Source organism: Marmota monax, unplaced genomic scaffold, assembly GCF_021218885.2.
Source record: "Marmota monax isolate L192 unplaced genomic scaffold, Marmota_monax_Labrador192_F-V1.1 WCK01_AAM20220418_F8-fsc00041, whole genome shotgun sequence".
NCBI classification, from domain to species: Eukaryota; Metazoa; Chordata; class Mammalia; order Rodentia; family Sciuridae; genus Marmota; species Marmota monax.
The window spans coordinates 15,043,410-15,060,644 of record NW_026695238.1 but is presented as its reverse complement, the minus strand read 5'-3'; the positions used below and the strand labels follow the sequence as shown (position 1 = coordinate 15,060,644).

The 17,235-nt window shown below is 55.6% G+C and overlaps 1 protein-coding gene across 3 annotated transcripts in view; it reads left to right on the top strand.

Annotated features, from left to right (window-relative positions):
- Ngef (neuronal guanine nucleotide exchange factor) overlaps positions 1-17,235 on the top strand; it is a 91,041-nt gene that overhangs the window by 70,250 nt on the left and 3,556 nt on the right. For all 3 annotated transcript variants that reach the window (XM_046439773.2, XM_046439772.2, XM_046439774.2), the window contains 7 exons: positions 8,092-8,252; positions 9,449-9,601; positions 11,128-11,257; positions 13,257-13,331; positions 15,325-15,414; positions 16,442-16,605; positions 16,937-17,092. In XM_046439773.2, coding sequence (XP_046295729.1) covers positions 8,092-8,252; positions 9,449-9,601; positions 11,128-11,257; positions 13,257-13,331; positions 15,325-15,414; positions 16,442-16,605; positions 16,937-17,092 — 929 coding nt within the window. The remainder of the gene's footprint in view (positions 1-8,091; positions 8,253-9,448; positions 9,602-11,127; positions 11,258-13,256; positions 13,332-15,324; positions 15,415-16,441; positions 16,606-16,936; positions 17,093-17,235) is intronic.

Genomic DNA, 17,235 nt, shown 5'->3' with positions numbered 1-17,235 from the left:
TTTTCCCATGCCCCCCGACATTATGGATCAGCATCCACTTATCAGAGAGAACATTCAGCCTTTGGTTTTGGGGGATTGGCTTACTTCACTTAGCATGATATTCTCCAACTCCATCCATTTACCTGGAAATGCCATAATTTTATTCTCTTTTAATACTGTGTAATATTCCATTGTGTATATGTACCACAGTTTCTTTATCCATTCATCTATTGAAGGGAGTCGAGGTTGGTTCCACAGTTTAGCTGTTGTGAATTGAGCTTCTGTAAACATTGATGTGGCTGCGTTACTATAATATGCTGATTTTAAGTCCTTTGGGTATAGACAGAGGAGAAGGATAGCTGGGTCAAAACGTGGTTCCATTCCAAGTTTTCTAAGGAATCTCCAGAGTGGTGGCACCAATTTGCGGTCCCACCAACAATGTATGAGTGAACTTTTTCCCCACATCCTCACCAACATTTATTGTTGTCTGTATTCTTGATAGCTGCCATTCTGACTGGCATGAAATGAAATCTTAGAGTAGTTTTGATTTGCATTTTTCTAATTACTAGAGATGTTGAATATTTTTTCATATATTTGTTGATCAAATGTATATCTTCTTCTGAGAAGTGTCTGTCCAGCTCCTTAGCCCATTTATTGATTGGGTTATTTGTTTTGTTTTTTTTTTTTTGGTGTAAAGTAAAATTTTATGTTTTAACATATGTTGGCAAAACCCAGATTTCAATCAACTAGAAAACTCTTTTCAATAAGAATACGAAAGCACCCCAAAGAAAAATGGGTAAAACAATTCACATAGAAGGAGAACAAGTGGGTAGTGAGTAAATGAAAAAGAAATCAAACTCACTAATAATCAAAGAAATCCCAGCATTGAGGTACTGTCTTCTGCATTTCAAAAAGACAGAGACTTTTAACCCAAATCTACGTTAAAAGCCTAGGGCTGGGGGGATTTTTTAAATTTTTTATTCTAATTTGTTATATAAATGAGCATTCTGTTACATCAGTGATAAGCAAAGCATAGCAATCATTGTACCAAAATCCCAATAAGAATATATTTGTACCCTTTCTAGTATTTCTGTCTAGAAATTTGTCTTGCAAAATAATAAGATGTGTGCACAAGTATTTATTTATTAGGATGTGCATCCCAGCAAACATTTCAAAGAATGAGAAGAAGAAATCTAAACACCCAACAGTAGAGGAATTATTTAGTAAGACAGTGTATAGCTATCCAAAGACACAGCATTAAAAAACATGTTTTCAAAGAATAAAATAGCAGATATTCGTGATATATAACATTTTTAAAAAGCAGAATAGAACATTCATCTATAATAGAGTGTGCAAAGAAAATAAAAACTTGATACATTTTTGGCTGTTTTCTGTGGATCAGATGAAGACATTTGAAGATACCGAGGCGGATGGAGAAGCAATGTAGTTGCGTTCAGCGGTGGGAACAGGGACACGCAGGCTTCAGTGTGACTTGCTCCAAGTTTTGGGGATTGGCTTTTCATATTTAAAGAGGTCAAAGTAAGCTTTCTGTCTTGTAATGAACACAAAGCTGAGCTGTCAGACTCTATGCTCCCAATCTTTGGGGTCCTGTGCCAAAGCCCGGGGCGACCCCTGCTGCCCCAGCTCCGTCTGCTGCCGGACCCCTCTCCACCTTCACAGATCTGGGTTCCCACCGGCCTCTGAGCGATAGTTTTTGAGTCACTGAGAACACGACACTTGGAGAAAGTAATTGGAATATATTCAGATTAAAAGAACAGGAAGGAGGCAAGTTAGGAAGGGCAGGGTTTCCCGGTGGGCAGGCAGGGGGCTCTTCCAGAACCTGCAGGAAGGGGTGGGACACAGAATTGTCCTGAAAGAATAAAGAGAAAGAAAGGGAATGTGACTGTGGAGGGGGAGGGCAGGGCCACGCAGATGGCACTTGATTCTCCCACCTGACACCTGGCACTGTGGGACCAACACAGCCTGCGGCTGCCATGCCTTCAGCCTGGTGGGTGGTGTCCCCAGCACATGCAGGACCTGTCTCTGCCACTTGGTCTCCATGGCTGGGTGTGCAGGGCTGGAGACGTGAGCAGGGAGTGATGTTCTGAGAATCTCCAGGGGACAGGGACACACACAGGTACACTAAGGGGCGACGGCAAGTCCCCAGCATGCCCAGAGAGCGGAAGGAGGGGCCCAGAAGTCCCCAACACAGTCTGAGTCCGCTCGGCCTCTCTCGGGTCTTGTTTAGCAGCTGTTTTCACTGGTCAGGACTGACATGTGTTGCCTTCTTTGCGCCTGCAAAAGGAAAAAGGAAATCGCCTGGGTTTTTGCTTTTTGTTTTTTTCTTCTTCTGTAGTTATGAATGGACAGCGTGCCTTTATTTTATCTGTTTATTTTTATGTGGTGCTAAGGCTCGAACCCAGTGCCTCATACAGGCTAGGCAAGCGTTCTGCCACTAAGCCACAACCCCAGCCCAGGATTAGGGTTTTTTATATGATGGGACTATCAAAAACTTAAATTGTGATTGTTACGTTATTAACCAGCCTTCACCAAATCTCTATCTATAGGGTTAACCCTAACAATTCAGCAAGAGAGTCCTAAATTGGGAGGGGGCCAGCTCTTAAGGTGGCAGTAGCCATCACCCCAAACATCAGGTGTTTCTTTGATCTGATGTTCTATTTGATGCAGAAAATAAACACAATAACTGTTTTAACCAGATAGTAAAATTAGCACATATCATTTTTGAAATGAATCATTTGGATAAATAGTTTATACATCTGATATAAAATTTAAAAAGAGCAGAAGTATTTGCAGAGGAAGAGTCTCCCCGACCCCATACCTATCCTGAGCTGCCCGGGTCCCTCCTCAGCCGCCTGTTTGCGGTAGAAGGTGTACGCTTGCGCTGTTGTATCAGTAACAAGCTGCTCTGGGCATCGCTGTAAGCCTGGCTTCCTTGACACGCAGCAAAATACTTATTATGTCTCTCTAGAGCAGTCTTTTTTTGTACCAGGAATTGAACCCAGGAACACTTACCCTTGAGCCACATCTCTAGCCCTTTTAATGTTTTTCTTTTGACACAGGGTCTCACAAGTTGCCTCTCTAAGTTGCAGGGGGGCCTCTGTGCGTGAGAGGCTGGCTTTGAACGTGAGATCCTCCTGGGCTGCTGGAATTACAGGCATGAGCCCCTGCGCCTGGTAGCAGTCCATTTTTTTGCAGCTTTTGGGGGGCTCTGTTGTTTATCCGGTCCATATTTAACCAGCCCCTGTTAATGCACATTTGCAGTTGAAAAGGTCGTGTCTCAGGGATGTTCCCTGCAGCATTATTTAAAATCATGCAAAGACAGAATGCCCTCAGTGGGTCCGGTGGGGACCGTGGAGTGGAACTGCTGGTCTACAGGCCACATGTGTTTAAACTGGGAAGACACGGCCCAGTTGTCCCCATGCTCTGTCTGGGGGTGGGTGTGCTCTCTCCCCACCATGAATCTAGCGATTTTACCTTGACTCTCATGCTGGGTGAAAAATGGAGACTTGTTCATCTGTATCCCTCTGTGAGGAAGCCTGAACGTGGTGTACATTTATACCTGTTTTAATATATAAATTTTTTCAAATTGCTTTGTTACCGGGTTGTCTTGAGGAAATTTAATAATCAGCATTGTGATGGGGGCTTGCTGGGGCTGGGCGGGGACTGCTGGTGTCAGGGGGTGCTGTTGGCCCTGGTACCTGCACCCCAGGGCTGCCTTTAGGATGGGGCTGTGCCTCATCACACAGAGTGGCACTAGAAGTAGTTGTCACTTGAGCCCCCACACACGGGCTCCCGCCTAGGCTCCAGAGCCCTGTCCACTATGCTGCATTGGTCAGAGAAAAATCCAAATTTACTGAGAAGAACATGACCCCCTGCTTACTGAGTGAGGGTGACTCTGCAGGTGGACAGATGTGGCTTCTCGGAGCTCAGGGACACAGCCCTCCCTGTTCCTGACTCTGGCTCCTGGTGTCCATCCCCACATAGTGGACCTGAAAATGTAAACCAGACCTGAGGGTCTCCCACTCGTCCCTGTCAGTGATGGCCCACGGCATGCACAAAGGGCCCCCCATGTCCTGCCCCTCCCTCACCACCATCCTATCTCCTGCCCCTGAGAACACATCTTTGGCACTCCTGGGAATGGGCTGTCTTGCCATTCTCTGGGGAACAATCCCAGGGTCACCTCCTAGGACAGCCCTCTTTGCCCGTCTGGCCAGAGCGCCTTCCCACCACTTGTGGAGGCAACGACAGCGGTTGGGCGGGAAATGCCCAAGTCAGGCTCTGCGACGGGACAGGCTCCAGGCCCAGCATTTTGCAGTCGCTTCCTGATAGCCACACGACGAGTCAGGCGTTGGTGCCATTTGTACATGAGAAACTGAGGCTCAGTGGGAGGCTGAGCAACTGTCACTGTGGCAGAGGTTCTGGCCAAGTCCCCACTCCAGGGCCTCAAGCCAGTCTGCAGCTCAGCTGCCCACAGAGGGACATGCCCACCAGTTACGTCACAGTCCTCGAAACCCTGGAGAAATGCCCTGCCTTGACGGGATCTTACGGGTCACAGGGAATCCAGGGCAGAGCTGGCTTCGCAGTGGCTGGTGGACAAGCCTTCGGAGTGGACATGACTGTTGCAGATCCCAAGTGCAGTAGCCAGGGCTAAGAGTGCCATTCGGGGACCACGCTGTGATTCACAAATTTGGTCAGTCTAATGAGTATTCCCCGAGGATGGGAATCCTAGGCTGGCCGAGGGCTCAAAGCAGCTGCCCTGGTGGGGACGCAGCCAGCCGATGCCAGCCTGGCCAGAGCATGGGACATCAGGCTTCAGTAGAAGTTGGGACGCACTCTCACACTCATTCACACTCGCTCTCACACACACCTGGCCCTGCCTGCTCCTCGATGTGCCTCAGCTGGCTCCACTGCAGGCTTCTCTCACACCTGCTGTCTCTGATTCCCTGGGCTGTGAGCCTGTGGTGACAGCAGGGACTGTGCCTGGTCACCTGGGAGCTCAGGCCTAGACCCTGGACACAGCAGATGTCCCGTGAGCTCTGTGGCACCAACAGATACAGGAGTGAAGGAGTGAGCAGGCTGGCCAGGTCCCTCGTTAGCCCTGTTCCACCTACAAAGGCTTCAGCCTCTGATAGTAAAGTTACACGGATAAGGAAAAGGTGACCATCTTGATGTCACAAATACCAGGACATACGCCACAAGACAGACACCCTGCCAAAGGAGAATTCGCAGATGACTAGTTGCCTGTAAATGGATAGAGAGGGGGTGAGTGCTGGGTGAATGGGCTCCGCCTGCCTCAGTGAGCGGTGGTTCAGGCCAAAGTCAGCCTCTGAAAGGCCAGGCCTGGTTGTTCCCGACCACCTCGTCCTCCTGGCGTCAGACAATGCCACCAGCTAGGGAACCCGGGTGGACCCCGGCTAGGGAGGCCCTTGCATGCATAATTGGGGTGCTCTGGTAGGGATCCTTCCTGGTGATGTGGTCGACAGACCCCCTCTCCCTGTGCTGCTGTGATTTGGGCTCAGTGCCCGCTGCCCCATACTGTGGCGACCTGTACCTGTGACGCCCGTCTGGATCACCTTTGTTAGTTATGTGTGCCTGGAGCTTGGGAGCCATGAAGGCTTGACATTGTCTCGAGAAACTTGAATTTAGCAGCAGGAAAGTGAGTTCCTGACAGCATCTGTAGCCAAGAAAGCTTCCAGGAACCTTCTCATGAGGGGCCTCCCTTGTCCAGGCTGGGTGTAGGCAGATGGAGCAGCCAATGGCTAGCTGGGGGTCAGTGCTGGGGCTGTAGGTCGACCACCAGGAGTCCGGGCCGTGCGTTTTGTGTGGGTGCTTATTTTCAGGTGGACAAGGCAGTTGTGGTGCAAGGGACGTTATGGAGAGGCGACTGCTTGGGTCAGCGTCTTGGCTCCCGCTGTCATTGTCTCAAGTCAGGGGCAACCTGGTGGCCCAGGGCCTGTGATTGGCGGCTCAGCCCTGGAGGATGTCACTGTCAACTTGGTTGCTAGGCAGGTCTGCCCTGCAGGACAACCCCGACTTACAAATCTGTTCCTCATCTTAAAGTGCCTGGCTGGGTGGGCTGTCGGCAGGGCTGCTAGTGACTGCAGTCGCCCAGCCCACCTCCGCCTGCTGCAGTCCCCAAACCCCTGGAGAAATGCCCCGCCTTGACGGGATCTTACGGGTCACAGGGAATCCAGGGCGGAGCTGGCTTCGCAGTGGCGGGTGGACAGGCCCTCGGAGTGGAACGTGGCTGTTGCAGATACCAAGTGCAATAGCCAGGGCTAAGAGCGCCATTCGGGGACCACGCTGTGATTCATAAATTTGGGGTCAGTCTAATGAGTATTCCCCGAGGATGGGAATCCTAGGCTGGCCGAGGGCTCAAAGCGGCCGCCCTACTGGGACGCAGCTGGCCAATGCCAGCCTGGCCAGAGCATGGGACATCAGGCTTCACGGCAGGGGCTGTGCAGAGCCAGAACGGGAAACCCACAGTCGTCTCAGCCCTCCCACCACAGAGGTGGGCGACTTCAGGCACGTGGCCTCAGCTCTGCTTCTGCTTCCTTCTGGTGACACAGGAGCTTCTATGCCTCCTTCCTGGGGGACCTTGGGGATTGAAGGGACAGCTGTACAAAGACCCCTGTCCCCAGAGCCTGTGTGTTCTCCCTCCCTCCTTCCTGACCCCTGGAGCTGGAGCTTGCTGGACCTGGGGAGGCCAGAGCCCTGCCTTCACCATGGCTGTGTCCCACCATCCTCCTCCGCCCGGCCGTGTTCGTTCCCAGGACTGCCCACAGCCTGGGGGCACAGAAACCTGAGGTGTGGACGCCAGAGGCCTGAAGTGGGGTCTCTGCAGGGCTGCGCTCCCTCCTTCTCGGGGAGAGTCCTTGCCTCTTCCAGTTCTGGCAGCTCCAAGCTGTCCCTTGCTGTGGCCACACCTCCCCGCCTTTTCTCCATCCTGTGTGTACTCATCACGGCTCCCCCTTTCTCCACCATGGGCACGCCCACCCGAAATCCAGGACGACCTCACCTTGACATCCTTAACTCACTTACGTCTGCAAAGACCCTTTTCCAAACCAGGTCACACTCACAGGCCCTGGGGACTAGAACGTGGGCGTAGCCTCCTGGTGTGGGCACAATTCAACCCATTATATTGTCCCTCTGGGGACCTGAGCCACCCTAGGCCGATAAAAAGTGGAGGAAGATGGGGAGAGGAAGGTGGGAAGGTGCCAGCTGACCTTACAGATTGAGGTCATTTGTAAGCACAGAAGGCAGGCAGGCCAGGCTGCTGCCTGAGCTTCACGGAGCCACACTTGAGAGGGCAGAGCTTCGGTTAGTTTTGTGGTGTTCACAGCTTCAGTAGATAAAGAACAAAAAAAATACACGCATGCACACACGCACACACGTGCACATGTGCACACAGACGCATATGTACACACTCACACATGAACACACATGTGCATGCACACACACACACACACACACAGATGGAAAAGAGGTGCCTCAGAAGAGCTTATGAGATTATGGATTTCTTTTTCAAAATGAAGATTGTTTATTACCTTATAAAATCCAACCTTAGGAGCAATGATACAGGCTCATTTTCTAATTTTCAGACAATTCAAAAAGTAAAAAGGAAACAGTCCCCCCCAAATTCCTCCCTGCTGGTGCCGGAGGTGTCATGGTGACCCGTTTCCTTCGAAATGTTTTTCTGGGCGTGTGGAGTCGGGGACCTCTGCTCGCCGACTCTCCCTCCTGACTCTGCCAGTAACCCGGGCAGGAACCCGTGGCCTGGAGGACCCCCACCCTGGGCTGACCTCACGTGCTCCGCCCTTCTCCATGTCCCGGACCTCAGCTTGTCCCTGATGTCCATGGCAAAGGAAGAGTTGTTGAGAGCATGCTCTCAAAGGGCAGGACACCGTGCCCTCTTTCACGGGGCTGCTTGTCCCCTGGGATGGGTGGCAGCGTCGGGGAGCAGCCATCCACACACCTTGGTGCCTCCCTCACAGCCGGCTGGGCTTCCCTGTGCCTCTGAGCGGGAGGACGCAGTTGGGCTTCCCTGGAATCAGGGTCTCCTGTGTTGTGTCCCCGCCTCCCCTGACACAGGCCATGTTCGAGCTGGTCACCTCCGAGGCCTCCTACTACAAGAGCCTGAACCTGCTGGTGTCCCACTTCATGGAGAACGAGCGGATGAAGAAGATCCTGCACCCGTCAGAGGCACACATCCTCTTCTCCAACGTCCAGGACGTCCTGGCCGTGAGCGAGCGGTGAGAGCCGCCTCCCCGTCCAGGCGGCCGAAGCTGGCCGTGGTGCTTGTCTCAGGGCTGCTCTGCTCTCGATTGTTGGGAATTTTCCATAATTAATATGACCAATAATGACATAAATCCAAGATCCACCTCCCCACGCAGCGGGGTGGCCAGTGGCAAGTCCCAGGCCCGTTCCCATCAACCATACCCTGTGGGTCTCCATGGAGCCGTGGCCGGGAGGACCCCCACCCTGAACTGGAGCCATGTTGAGCGGTCTCTCTTACGCACTGTCCACTGCAGTCCGTCTCTCAGGCGGGTCCTCGGCCAGTCCATGACCTGTGGGTGTGTCCCCCTGAGCAGTTCACCCTCCTGCAGTTACAGAGCCCCGGCTCGGGCCCCTGGGCTAAGACCTCTGAGCGTAGCCTGGCCTCAGGCTCCCAATCCTCTTGGATGGTGTGAGCCCTAGTTGGGGGAAGTGGTTTTGAGCTTATGGCTGGGCCTGGTTGAAGTCAATGGTGAGTCAATGGAGGAAGAAGAGACATCCATTGATTCTCTCAAAGAAGGAATGAACTCCGGGCATATTATCGGGGTCAGAGGCCCACTCACCACCTCACTGTGGCCTGGGCAGCTTGGCTGCTAAAGGCCACATGGGGAGGAGCTGTTCAGTGTCTGCACTCAGCTGTGAGCCCCGGGCATGCCACGTCACATGTGGCCCTCTGCACTGACACCCACCTGTGCGTTAGTCCCTCCACCTCCCTGTGGCAGGCCCATCTGGATGGCTCTGGACACAATGGCCACCGAGGCCTGAGCAGCCAGAGAGATCCTCGGCCTTGGCCTCCGCACCTCTTATCTATGTGCTGATTCCTGTTTCACTGTGGGAAATCCCGAGGTGCAGAAGTAAAGACACCCACACAGTGAGCCCCAGCACAGGGGCAGTCCAGGTTCCCCCACCCCACCCACCCCCATGGGACCATCCTGAAGCAAGTCCTCATGGTCATTTTACTCCCTCCACAAACACAGCAGTCTGTCCCGAGACAGTGATGAGGCGTCTGTCTACCCCCGATGCTGTCGTCCATCCAAACCAGATGTGCCCACGTGTCCCGCCAGCGGGCAGATTCCGGGCCAGTCTCCTGGACCTGCGCACTGCTTTGTCCCAGCCAGGGTGTGTCCTGAGCCTGCCTGCCCCACGTCCCCAGCCCAGCCGCTGCCCCTTGCAGGTTTCTCCTGGAGCTGGAGCACAGGATGGAGGAGAACATCGTCATCTCCGACGTGTGTGACATCGTGTACCACTACGCCGCCAGCCACTTCTCCGTCTACATCACCTATGTGAGCAACCAGACCTACCAGGAGAGGACCTACAAGCAGCTACTGTGAGTGTCCCCCCCATTCCTGCCCTCCCTGGTCCCAGGGGCCCCGAGGTTGGCCAGACTGGTGACCGCATCCAGACCTGCCACCTTCCAGGCCAGTGACAGTGCCCAGACCTGGCATGTTCCCAGAGCCTCACCCCACTGGACCCAAAGTGAGTGAGTTGTCGTCCCCCAGACCCGTCTCAGACCGCTGAGCAGGCCCTGTGCACTCAGGGAAGAGGAGGAGGCCGAGAGGGCCGAGAGATTGAAAGGGGGATGAGCTAGCAGAAGGGAGGGGCAGGGCAGGAGCTGACTCTGTGGCTACCCAGCCGTGCCCTTGGCTCGATTACCAGCAACTCCCTTGGAGGTTTCAGTTGACAAGATAATTTTTCGGTCACCTTGCCTCTGTTGAGTTTTTGCACTGGTCACTCTTAAGGTGCTGGGGCCATCCAGGAGGGCACTCAGTTCCACTCAGAAACTTCGAAGGCCTTTCCGAAGGTGACCTTCCACACCAGAGAAAAGCAGAACTTCTGAGCGATCTTCATTTGGGAAGGAGGAACAGGATCGCAGGCCAGGATACACGACAGGCTGAGGTGGCCTCTTGTTTTTATGAGGACAGAGAGGTCCTCGCACGTTGGGGGAGCTGGCAAGCTTGATTGGCAGCAGCTGCCGTGCCACCCTGGTCTTGTGGTCATAGTTCCGAGGACAGCTGCTGAGAACACAGCCTTGAGATAGAGTGGCTGCACTGGCCTTACAGGGCGGCTCCCGACACGAGCTGGTGACCGGAGAGTTGCCCCCGTGGCCTCTGAGCTCCATTCAGATGGTCTGACAGGGATTCTTTCGTCCGTACGCCTGTTGTCCCTGTGGGTCTGAAGCCTGCCCTTGGCTGGCCTTTCTGTGGGACCCCAGGGTTCCTCGTGGATGAATTTGCGCATCCAGGTGCTCCAGGGTTTGGGAATTGGAACTTGAGGTCAGGCATTGAGAAGAGGCGCATCCAGCAGATAGGTGCCCACGCACCACAGTGCCCGGGAGGCCATGGGGCCCCTCCCTGTGCCACGTGAGCAGCAGCAGGCACAGCGCCACCACCGGGCACGTGCAGCCGGGGCTGACACTCATCTCCCACAGCCTCCCAGGTCCTGTCAGCGCTGTGCCCAGCCCACCTGTCAGAAATAGCTCAGGCCCTCCTGGCAGGTGATTGGCGCCTGCTGCCTGTTCCCGTCACTACGTGGGTTACCTCGCCATGGTGTCCTCCTGAGCGAAATCATCTAATTGTGTGTCTGATTCACAGACTTGGCCACACAAAGAATCCTCGCCCTCCCACACGCCACCTATTTTGCAGACTTCACGGGCTGGGCCTGCAGAGTTACTGTTGTTATCTGACCTCTGCATGAACAGTTGATTTCCCATTAGAAAAGAGAGAGAGAGAGAAGGAACTCGACACATGTTCCCTGCCGTGGGTCTCCGGGTCCCTAGGAGCTGTCAGTGGGGAGGAAGCGTCTCCATGTGCACCTCCAGGAGAGGCCCACTGCTGTGTCCGTGTCCCTCCCCAGCCAGGAGAAGGCAGCGTTCCGGGAGCTGATCGCGCAGCTGGAGCTCGACCCCAAGTGCAGAGGCCTGCCCTTCTCCTCCTTCCTCATCCTGCCCTTCCAGAGGATCACGCGCCTCAAGCTGCTGGTGCAGGTGCTGCCGCCGGCCCGCGCCCCCTGGGCTCCGCCGGGTCCCCTGCACCACAGGTTCCCTTCTGTCTCCCCAGAGCTCTGTTGGCTTCCTAGGGAGTCTATTTGTTCCACGAGTCCTAATTAAGCTCCTACTGTGTGCCAAGCATCTCCCTGAGCTGTGAGGGCCCAGCCAGAGAAACCAACGGATACAACCAGGAAATGGTTTTGACCATGAGGACAGTTAATGAGGTCACCGAATTAAGGTGACTCCCTCATTCACCACTGCCAGTGGGGCAGGGGGCAAAGAAAGATAAGCGACATTCAAACTGAGTCTTGGCTTGGGAGGAGCCAGCCAGGTGGCCACCTGGAGGAAGGGGCATTCTATGTAGAAGGGACTGGATGCACAAAGGCCCTGGGGCAGCAGGGATCACAGGAACAAGGTGGGAGTGACTTAGTCAGAGACAGACTCGGGCCTGGGGCTCCATCCTGTGTGGTCTTCACCTGATCTGAGGGTGCTTTTCCGGGCTCACTGTGGCAGCTGCAGAGGAAGGGCCAGAGGGACAGTGACTCAGTGAGCTGAAATCAGTGACAAAGGAAGGAGGACAGACCAGGAGAGACTCCCCGGCTTTTAGCCTGAGCAGCCTGGTGCCCTCAGGGAAGTCAGGAGGGGAGGAGCCAGGGCTGGGCTGGAGCCAGTGGGGTTGGTTGTGACCTTGAGCAGCTGAGGAGCCACTTCCAGTTAGAGGGAGAGGTCAGTATTTAGTAGAAGAGGCCACCCAGGAGGGAGAGAAGGGGCAGTCAGGCCCTGGGACAGAGCCCCACCTGCCTGAGAGGGAGCAGCCAGGAGAGAGGGAGGAACCAAGAGAGGCGCAGCCACGGACCCTGCAGGGGACAGGCCAGAGGGGTGGGGGCAGCCCAGCTGCCCCGCCAGGACAGCAGCTGGCCAGTGTGTCCGGTCAGGTCCTGAGCCTCAGGAAGCCACTGGCCGTGGGCAGTGAAGGGCCACGTGAGTCCCACTGAGGCCCCAGATGATGTCCTGGAGCCACAGCTGTGGAAGTCAGGGTCAGGCAGGCGGGGGCGGACACCAAGGGGCAGCTGGCTCAGAAGCAGAGGGGAGGAGGCCGGGAGGAGGTCTCAGAAGCACAGGAAGCAGCATCAAAGAGGTAGCGGCTGAGGCTATGGAATAAAGGAGGGACCAGAGGAATGTTTTTAACGGAGAAAAACTGAAACAGTTTCTAGGGATGCAGAGTATCCCTAGATAGTTTGACATGTTGTAGAGACGAACATACATGGATACATAAAGACCTTGATTTATGTGGGATGAAAACCTCCATTTGAGGCCACCAATGTGACCTGATCGAAAGGAACTTTTGCTCTAATGAGACAGCTGAGCAGCACTGGCCAGTAGGGACAGTTAATGACAGGGTTTGTGACTGGCCTCGCATGGTGAGGAAGGAGCGGAAGGTACCTGGGGAAGCTCGCAGGTCTCTGGCTTGCCTGCTGGGAGAGGAGGGCAGGCAGGGGTGGAGGAGAGAGCTGGGGCCAACACCGGGGCAGCTGGAAACATTGGGTACAGCCATGGTGCATGACAGCCAGGAGGACCGGGAGATGGAGACCTCACCAGGCACCTACACCATGGGTACGGGAGGATTGCCAGGAGAAACCATGCCCGGCCCCAAACTCGGGGGAAAGCACCCTGAGCGCGAAGTTTTGTTAATTGAAGAAAACGGAACAATTGGAGAAAAGACAATTGTTTATTGATGGGACCAAAGTTCAGGAAGCCTCAGGACCAGGCTCCCAGCAGCAGCTGAGGGAGGGAGGGGAACCGCAGGCCCCCGCAAGGTCCTTGGCGCCTGTCCAGGACAGGGGCTGGACTGGGCTGTGCTCATCCTACCCTGGCAAGCCTTGGGATGGGGAGTCTCCACCCTTGGTGTGTCAGATGGAGGGCTGTGTGTGTGTCACGGTCACAGCTCCTGGGCTGCCTTGGCAGGAAGGGTAACGCAGCCTGTCCCCACTGGCAGAACATTCTGAAGAGGGTGGAAGAGAGCTCGGAGCGTGAAGGGACTGCCCTGGAGGCCCACAGGGAGCTGGAAATGGTGAGTCCCTCCTGCTTGCACGTGGGCCAGCCGGCCACTTGCCCACATGGGCCACCCTCCCGCCAGCCCCCTGGTCTCTTTAGACCAGGCCCTTCATTTATTTTTTACTTTTACCATCAAGAAAAGTCACCAGAGCTAAAAATGTGCCCAACGGTGCTTGAGCAGACCTTCCTGCCCTCGAGACCCCCTCAGCACCCTCCTCCACTAATCTGTTCATGGTGGGTGTTGGGGCAGCCACAGGACACTCGGGGACACTCTTCCCCATCGTGGAACTCTGCCACCATGACAGGCCCAGGCCTCCATCTGCTGCCTGGTGTTGCTCATGGCAAGTGTCTGGGGCCCATACAGACCCTAAGCTTGTCTTTGCCTCTCTCCTCAAGTCACAAATGATCTCCCTCCCTCCTATGGCTGTGTGGAGGCTGTTCCTGTTCTTCCTGTCCACTGGCAAGCTCTTTGTCCCAACCCTGTCCCTCCACCCCTCTTCCCCATCCCTCAAGACTCACCCCCGCACGGGTCTCCTGGGAGGATTCACTGGCCCTGCCCGAGAGCGCTGGACTCTCCCTGTGGCTGAGTGGAGGGTCCTCTCCTGATCCTCAGAGAGGCAGAGGACTCCTAGAAGTGTCCGGCAGGCAGGACTCGGGAGGGGCCAGCAGCTCCGTCTACATCCTCGAGTGCTCCCGGGGCTCTGTCCTGTGTGCCGAGCGGCTGGCATCACTGCAGCTGAGAGCCAGTTGGGGCTGCTGTGTGGGGTGTCTCCGTTGGGCTCTTGACTGCCATGATGGTGGTCAGTGGGGGGCAGGAAGTCCTTTCCACTCTGTTACCGAGGGGCAGAACTTCGTGAAAGGAGTCCACCTTCCATGGACGAGCGGCATGGTTCTGTGCGAGTCGGGAGGCCAGCGCTTCTTAGCTCAAGGCAGTTGTTTCCCTGTTTGGGCTGCTGCCTTGTCCTTCACCCAGGCAGGGGTCACAGAAATTTGCTGGCAGTTGTCCCCTTTATCATTGGCAAGGACAGTTCTCCTCCTGATCCTCACAGGGCACAGCTGTAGCCACCACGGGGCTGGCCAGGGGGCTCAGCAACCTGCCAGCTGGGCAGCACCTGTCAGAGCCCCTGCCCGCCCAAGGCAGAGCCTCCTGGGCCCCCGTGCCAGCCCCACGGGAGCAGCCAGGCTGGGCTGCAGGCGGCAAGTCCTGTCAAAGGCCACATGCCCCAGAGGGTCTCCCTGCGGTCATCCGGGGGCCAGGGGATGCTTTCAAATAGATTCCTTTCTACTTTCATTTCCCTTTTGCTTTTAATGAAGGGTATACTGTTTCTCACCGCTCACTTTTTTAAAATAAAGGGCTTTTTTTTTTCTAATTTATAAAAGTAATCGATGCTCAACACAAGAAAATTCGAAGATGCTCATAAGCAAAAAGAAGAGAGCGAAGGTGCCTGGCCATCTTGTACCCAACTTCCAGCAGGCTGCCAGGCCTCCAAACAGCCCTGCGCACGCAGGCGCACACACGCTTTCTTTGCCAAAGGGGGTTAGTTCCCAAACTCCCATCCAATTTGGTACGTGCAGAGTTCACGGCCTTGTTTGCGGTTCCATGGGACTGTCACGTGGGTGTTCTGTCTTCATCCCAGTCAGTCCCACGTGATGGACGGGTCTCATGCTCAGGGACCCCCCACAGGCACAGACATGGCCTGCCGCTGCCCTGGCCTGTGAGCCAGCACAGAGTTTAGTTCCTTCAGAACGAGGCCCTGAGGTCCTGGTGGTGTCGCAGCCCCATCCTCTTACTGGGGAGCCAAGGAGTCACATGCACACCCTCCGTGGGCAAGAGGCCAACCCGGTGCCTCGCAGTGCATCTTCCAGCCCGGCTGACACTGTGCCTTGTCGGGAAGTACCCTCTGGGGACAAGGCACTGAAGGCCACCAGACTCTCAGGTTTTCACCTAGAGAAAGGAGTGTGGCTGGGACGTTGGGTGGGCTGGCCTGAGGCAGCGTCTCCTGTCCCAGGTGGTGAAGGCGTGCAACGAGGGCGTCAGGAAAATGAGCCGCACAGAGCAGATGATCAGCATCCAGAAGAAGATGGAGTTCAAGATCAAGGTGAGCCTGGGGTGGCAGTCAGCCTGCACCGCACCTGTGTACCCCACCTGTGTGCCCAGACTTGCCCCAGCCTGGGCCACCTCCCCGGCCCTGTTGAATCCAGTGCTCATGCCCAAGCCCCTCCTCCAAACTTGCCTTCTGAGAGCGAGTGCCTGGCCCCAGCCCTGCCTGCCGGCCTGAGGCCCACTCTTAATTACTCACCGTGAGACCTTGAGCGGTCAGTTCATGGTGACAGGGACTACTCTAGGATTCTCATGTCTGAGAATTTTCAGGTTATCAACCTTCTCCCCAAACTTTACATAAAACTTTGGCTGTTACTAAAGCCCTGAGGGCCCCTGGGGCCTGTGTTTCTGGTGACAGACACCCAGCACACAGCGCCCACCAAGGGCCCCAGAGATGGGCCTGCTGGGGGAGGCCAGGTGTTTTCTGGGCTGACGGCCGGTGCCCCACTCCCACCTGTTCCGCACAGCCAGGGCCAGCACCAGCCCCTGCAGGCCGGGCTCCTGCTCTTTGGTAGCTCTCTTTGCTCTTCCTGTGAACATGGCCACCCCGACTCCGCACCAAACAGGCTGAGCCTAGTGAGATGCTGATCACACACATGGCGCACACACTTGTTCACACACAGTATACACATGGCAGCACACACATGCTCACACATGCAGTATACAGATGGCAGTGCACATGCATGTGCGATACACACACAGTGGTACACACACATTTAAGAAACACACAGCACACACATCAACACAGGCACAAACACATGCCCTAAAGCCCACGTGTGGGTACATACCCGGCACAGAACACATGTGCACACGCAGAAGCCACACACGGGTTGAAGCACACACGCACACAGGTGAAGCACACTTGCACAAGGGGCGCGCATTCACACACACTCACAACGCTGCTGTTTCCCTGTGCCTGGCCAGGCCCAGCCGCCCTCCACCGTCACACCAGTGTCACTCGGTCAGTTTGCTGGGGGCTGGGGTGGGCAGGAGGGTCCAGGCCCTGACCCTGCCGCCCCTCCTAGTCGGTGCCCATCATCTCGCACTCCCGCTGGCTGCTGAAGCAGGGTGAGCTGCAGCAGATGTCAGGCCCCAAGACCTCCCGCACCCTGCGGACCAAGAAGCTCTTCCGAGAGATTTACCTCTTCCTCTTCAATGACCTGCTGGTGATCTGCCGCCAGATTCCTGGGTGAGCCGATGGGATGGCATGAGCCCAGGTCTGACCACGGCCCCAGGAGCTGGGCAGGTGGAGGACAGAGCTTGGGCTTGGGATCAGGTTTGGAGGTCCCCTGCTGTTGTCCAGGAGCCTCGGTTTCCCCTGCCGTGAGGTGGGTTCTACTCCCGTTAGTGTCTGGCACCCGGGAGCCCTCAGCCACTGCCGGCCCCACACCCTGGCCAGGAGGCTCCTGGGGGACAGGCGTGCAGGGGCTGGCAGGGGGCTGAGGAGGCTGAGGAGGCAGGGCTGGGCTGTGCTGCCTGTCCTGCCGCACTGACACGCCCACCTGTCCCTTGGTCTCCAGAGACAAGTACCAGGTATTCGACTCGGCCTCCCGCGGCCTGCTGCGCGTGGAGGAGCTGGAGGACCAGGGCCAGACGCTGGCCAATGTGTTCATCCTGCGACTGCTGGAGAACGCAGATGACCGCGAGGCCACCTACATGCTGAAGGCATCTTCTCAGTGAGTGCCCTGCGCCGGCCCCACCCTGTGACACCCAGGCGGCCCCTCCCAGCCACCCTGCTAGGAGGCCTGGCCTCCTCTGCCACAGGCCTGCTCCCAGGTGGAATGAGACTCCACACCTGTGGGAGGCCAGCCTCTGGGGG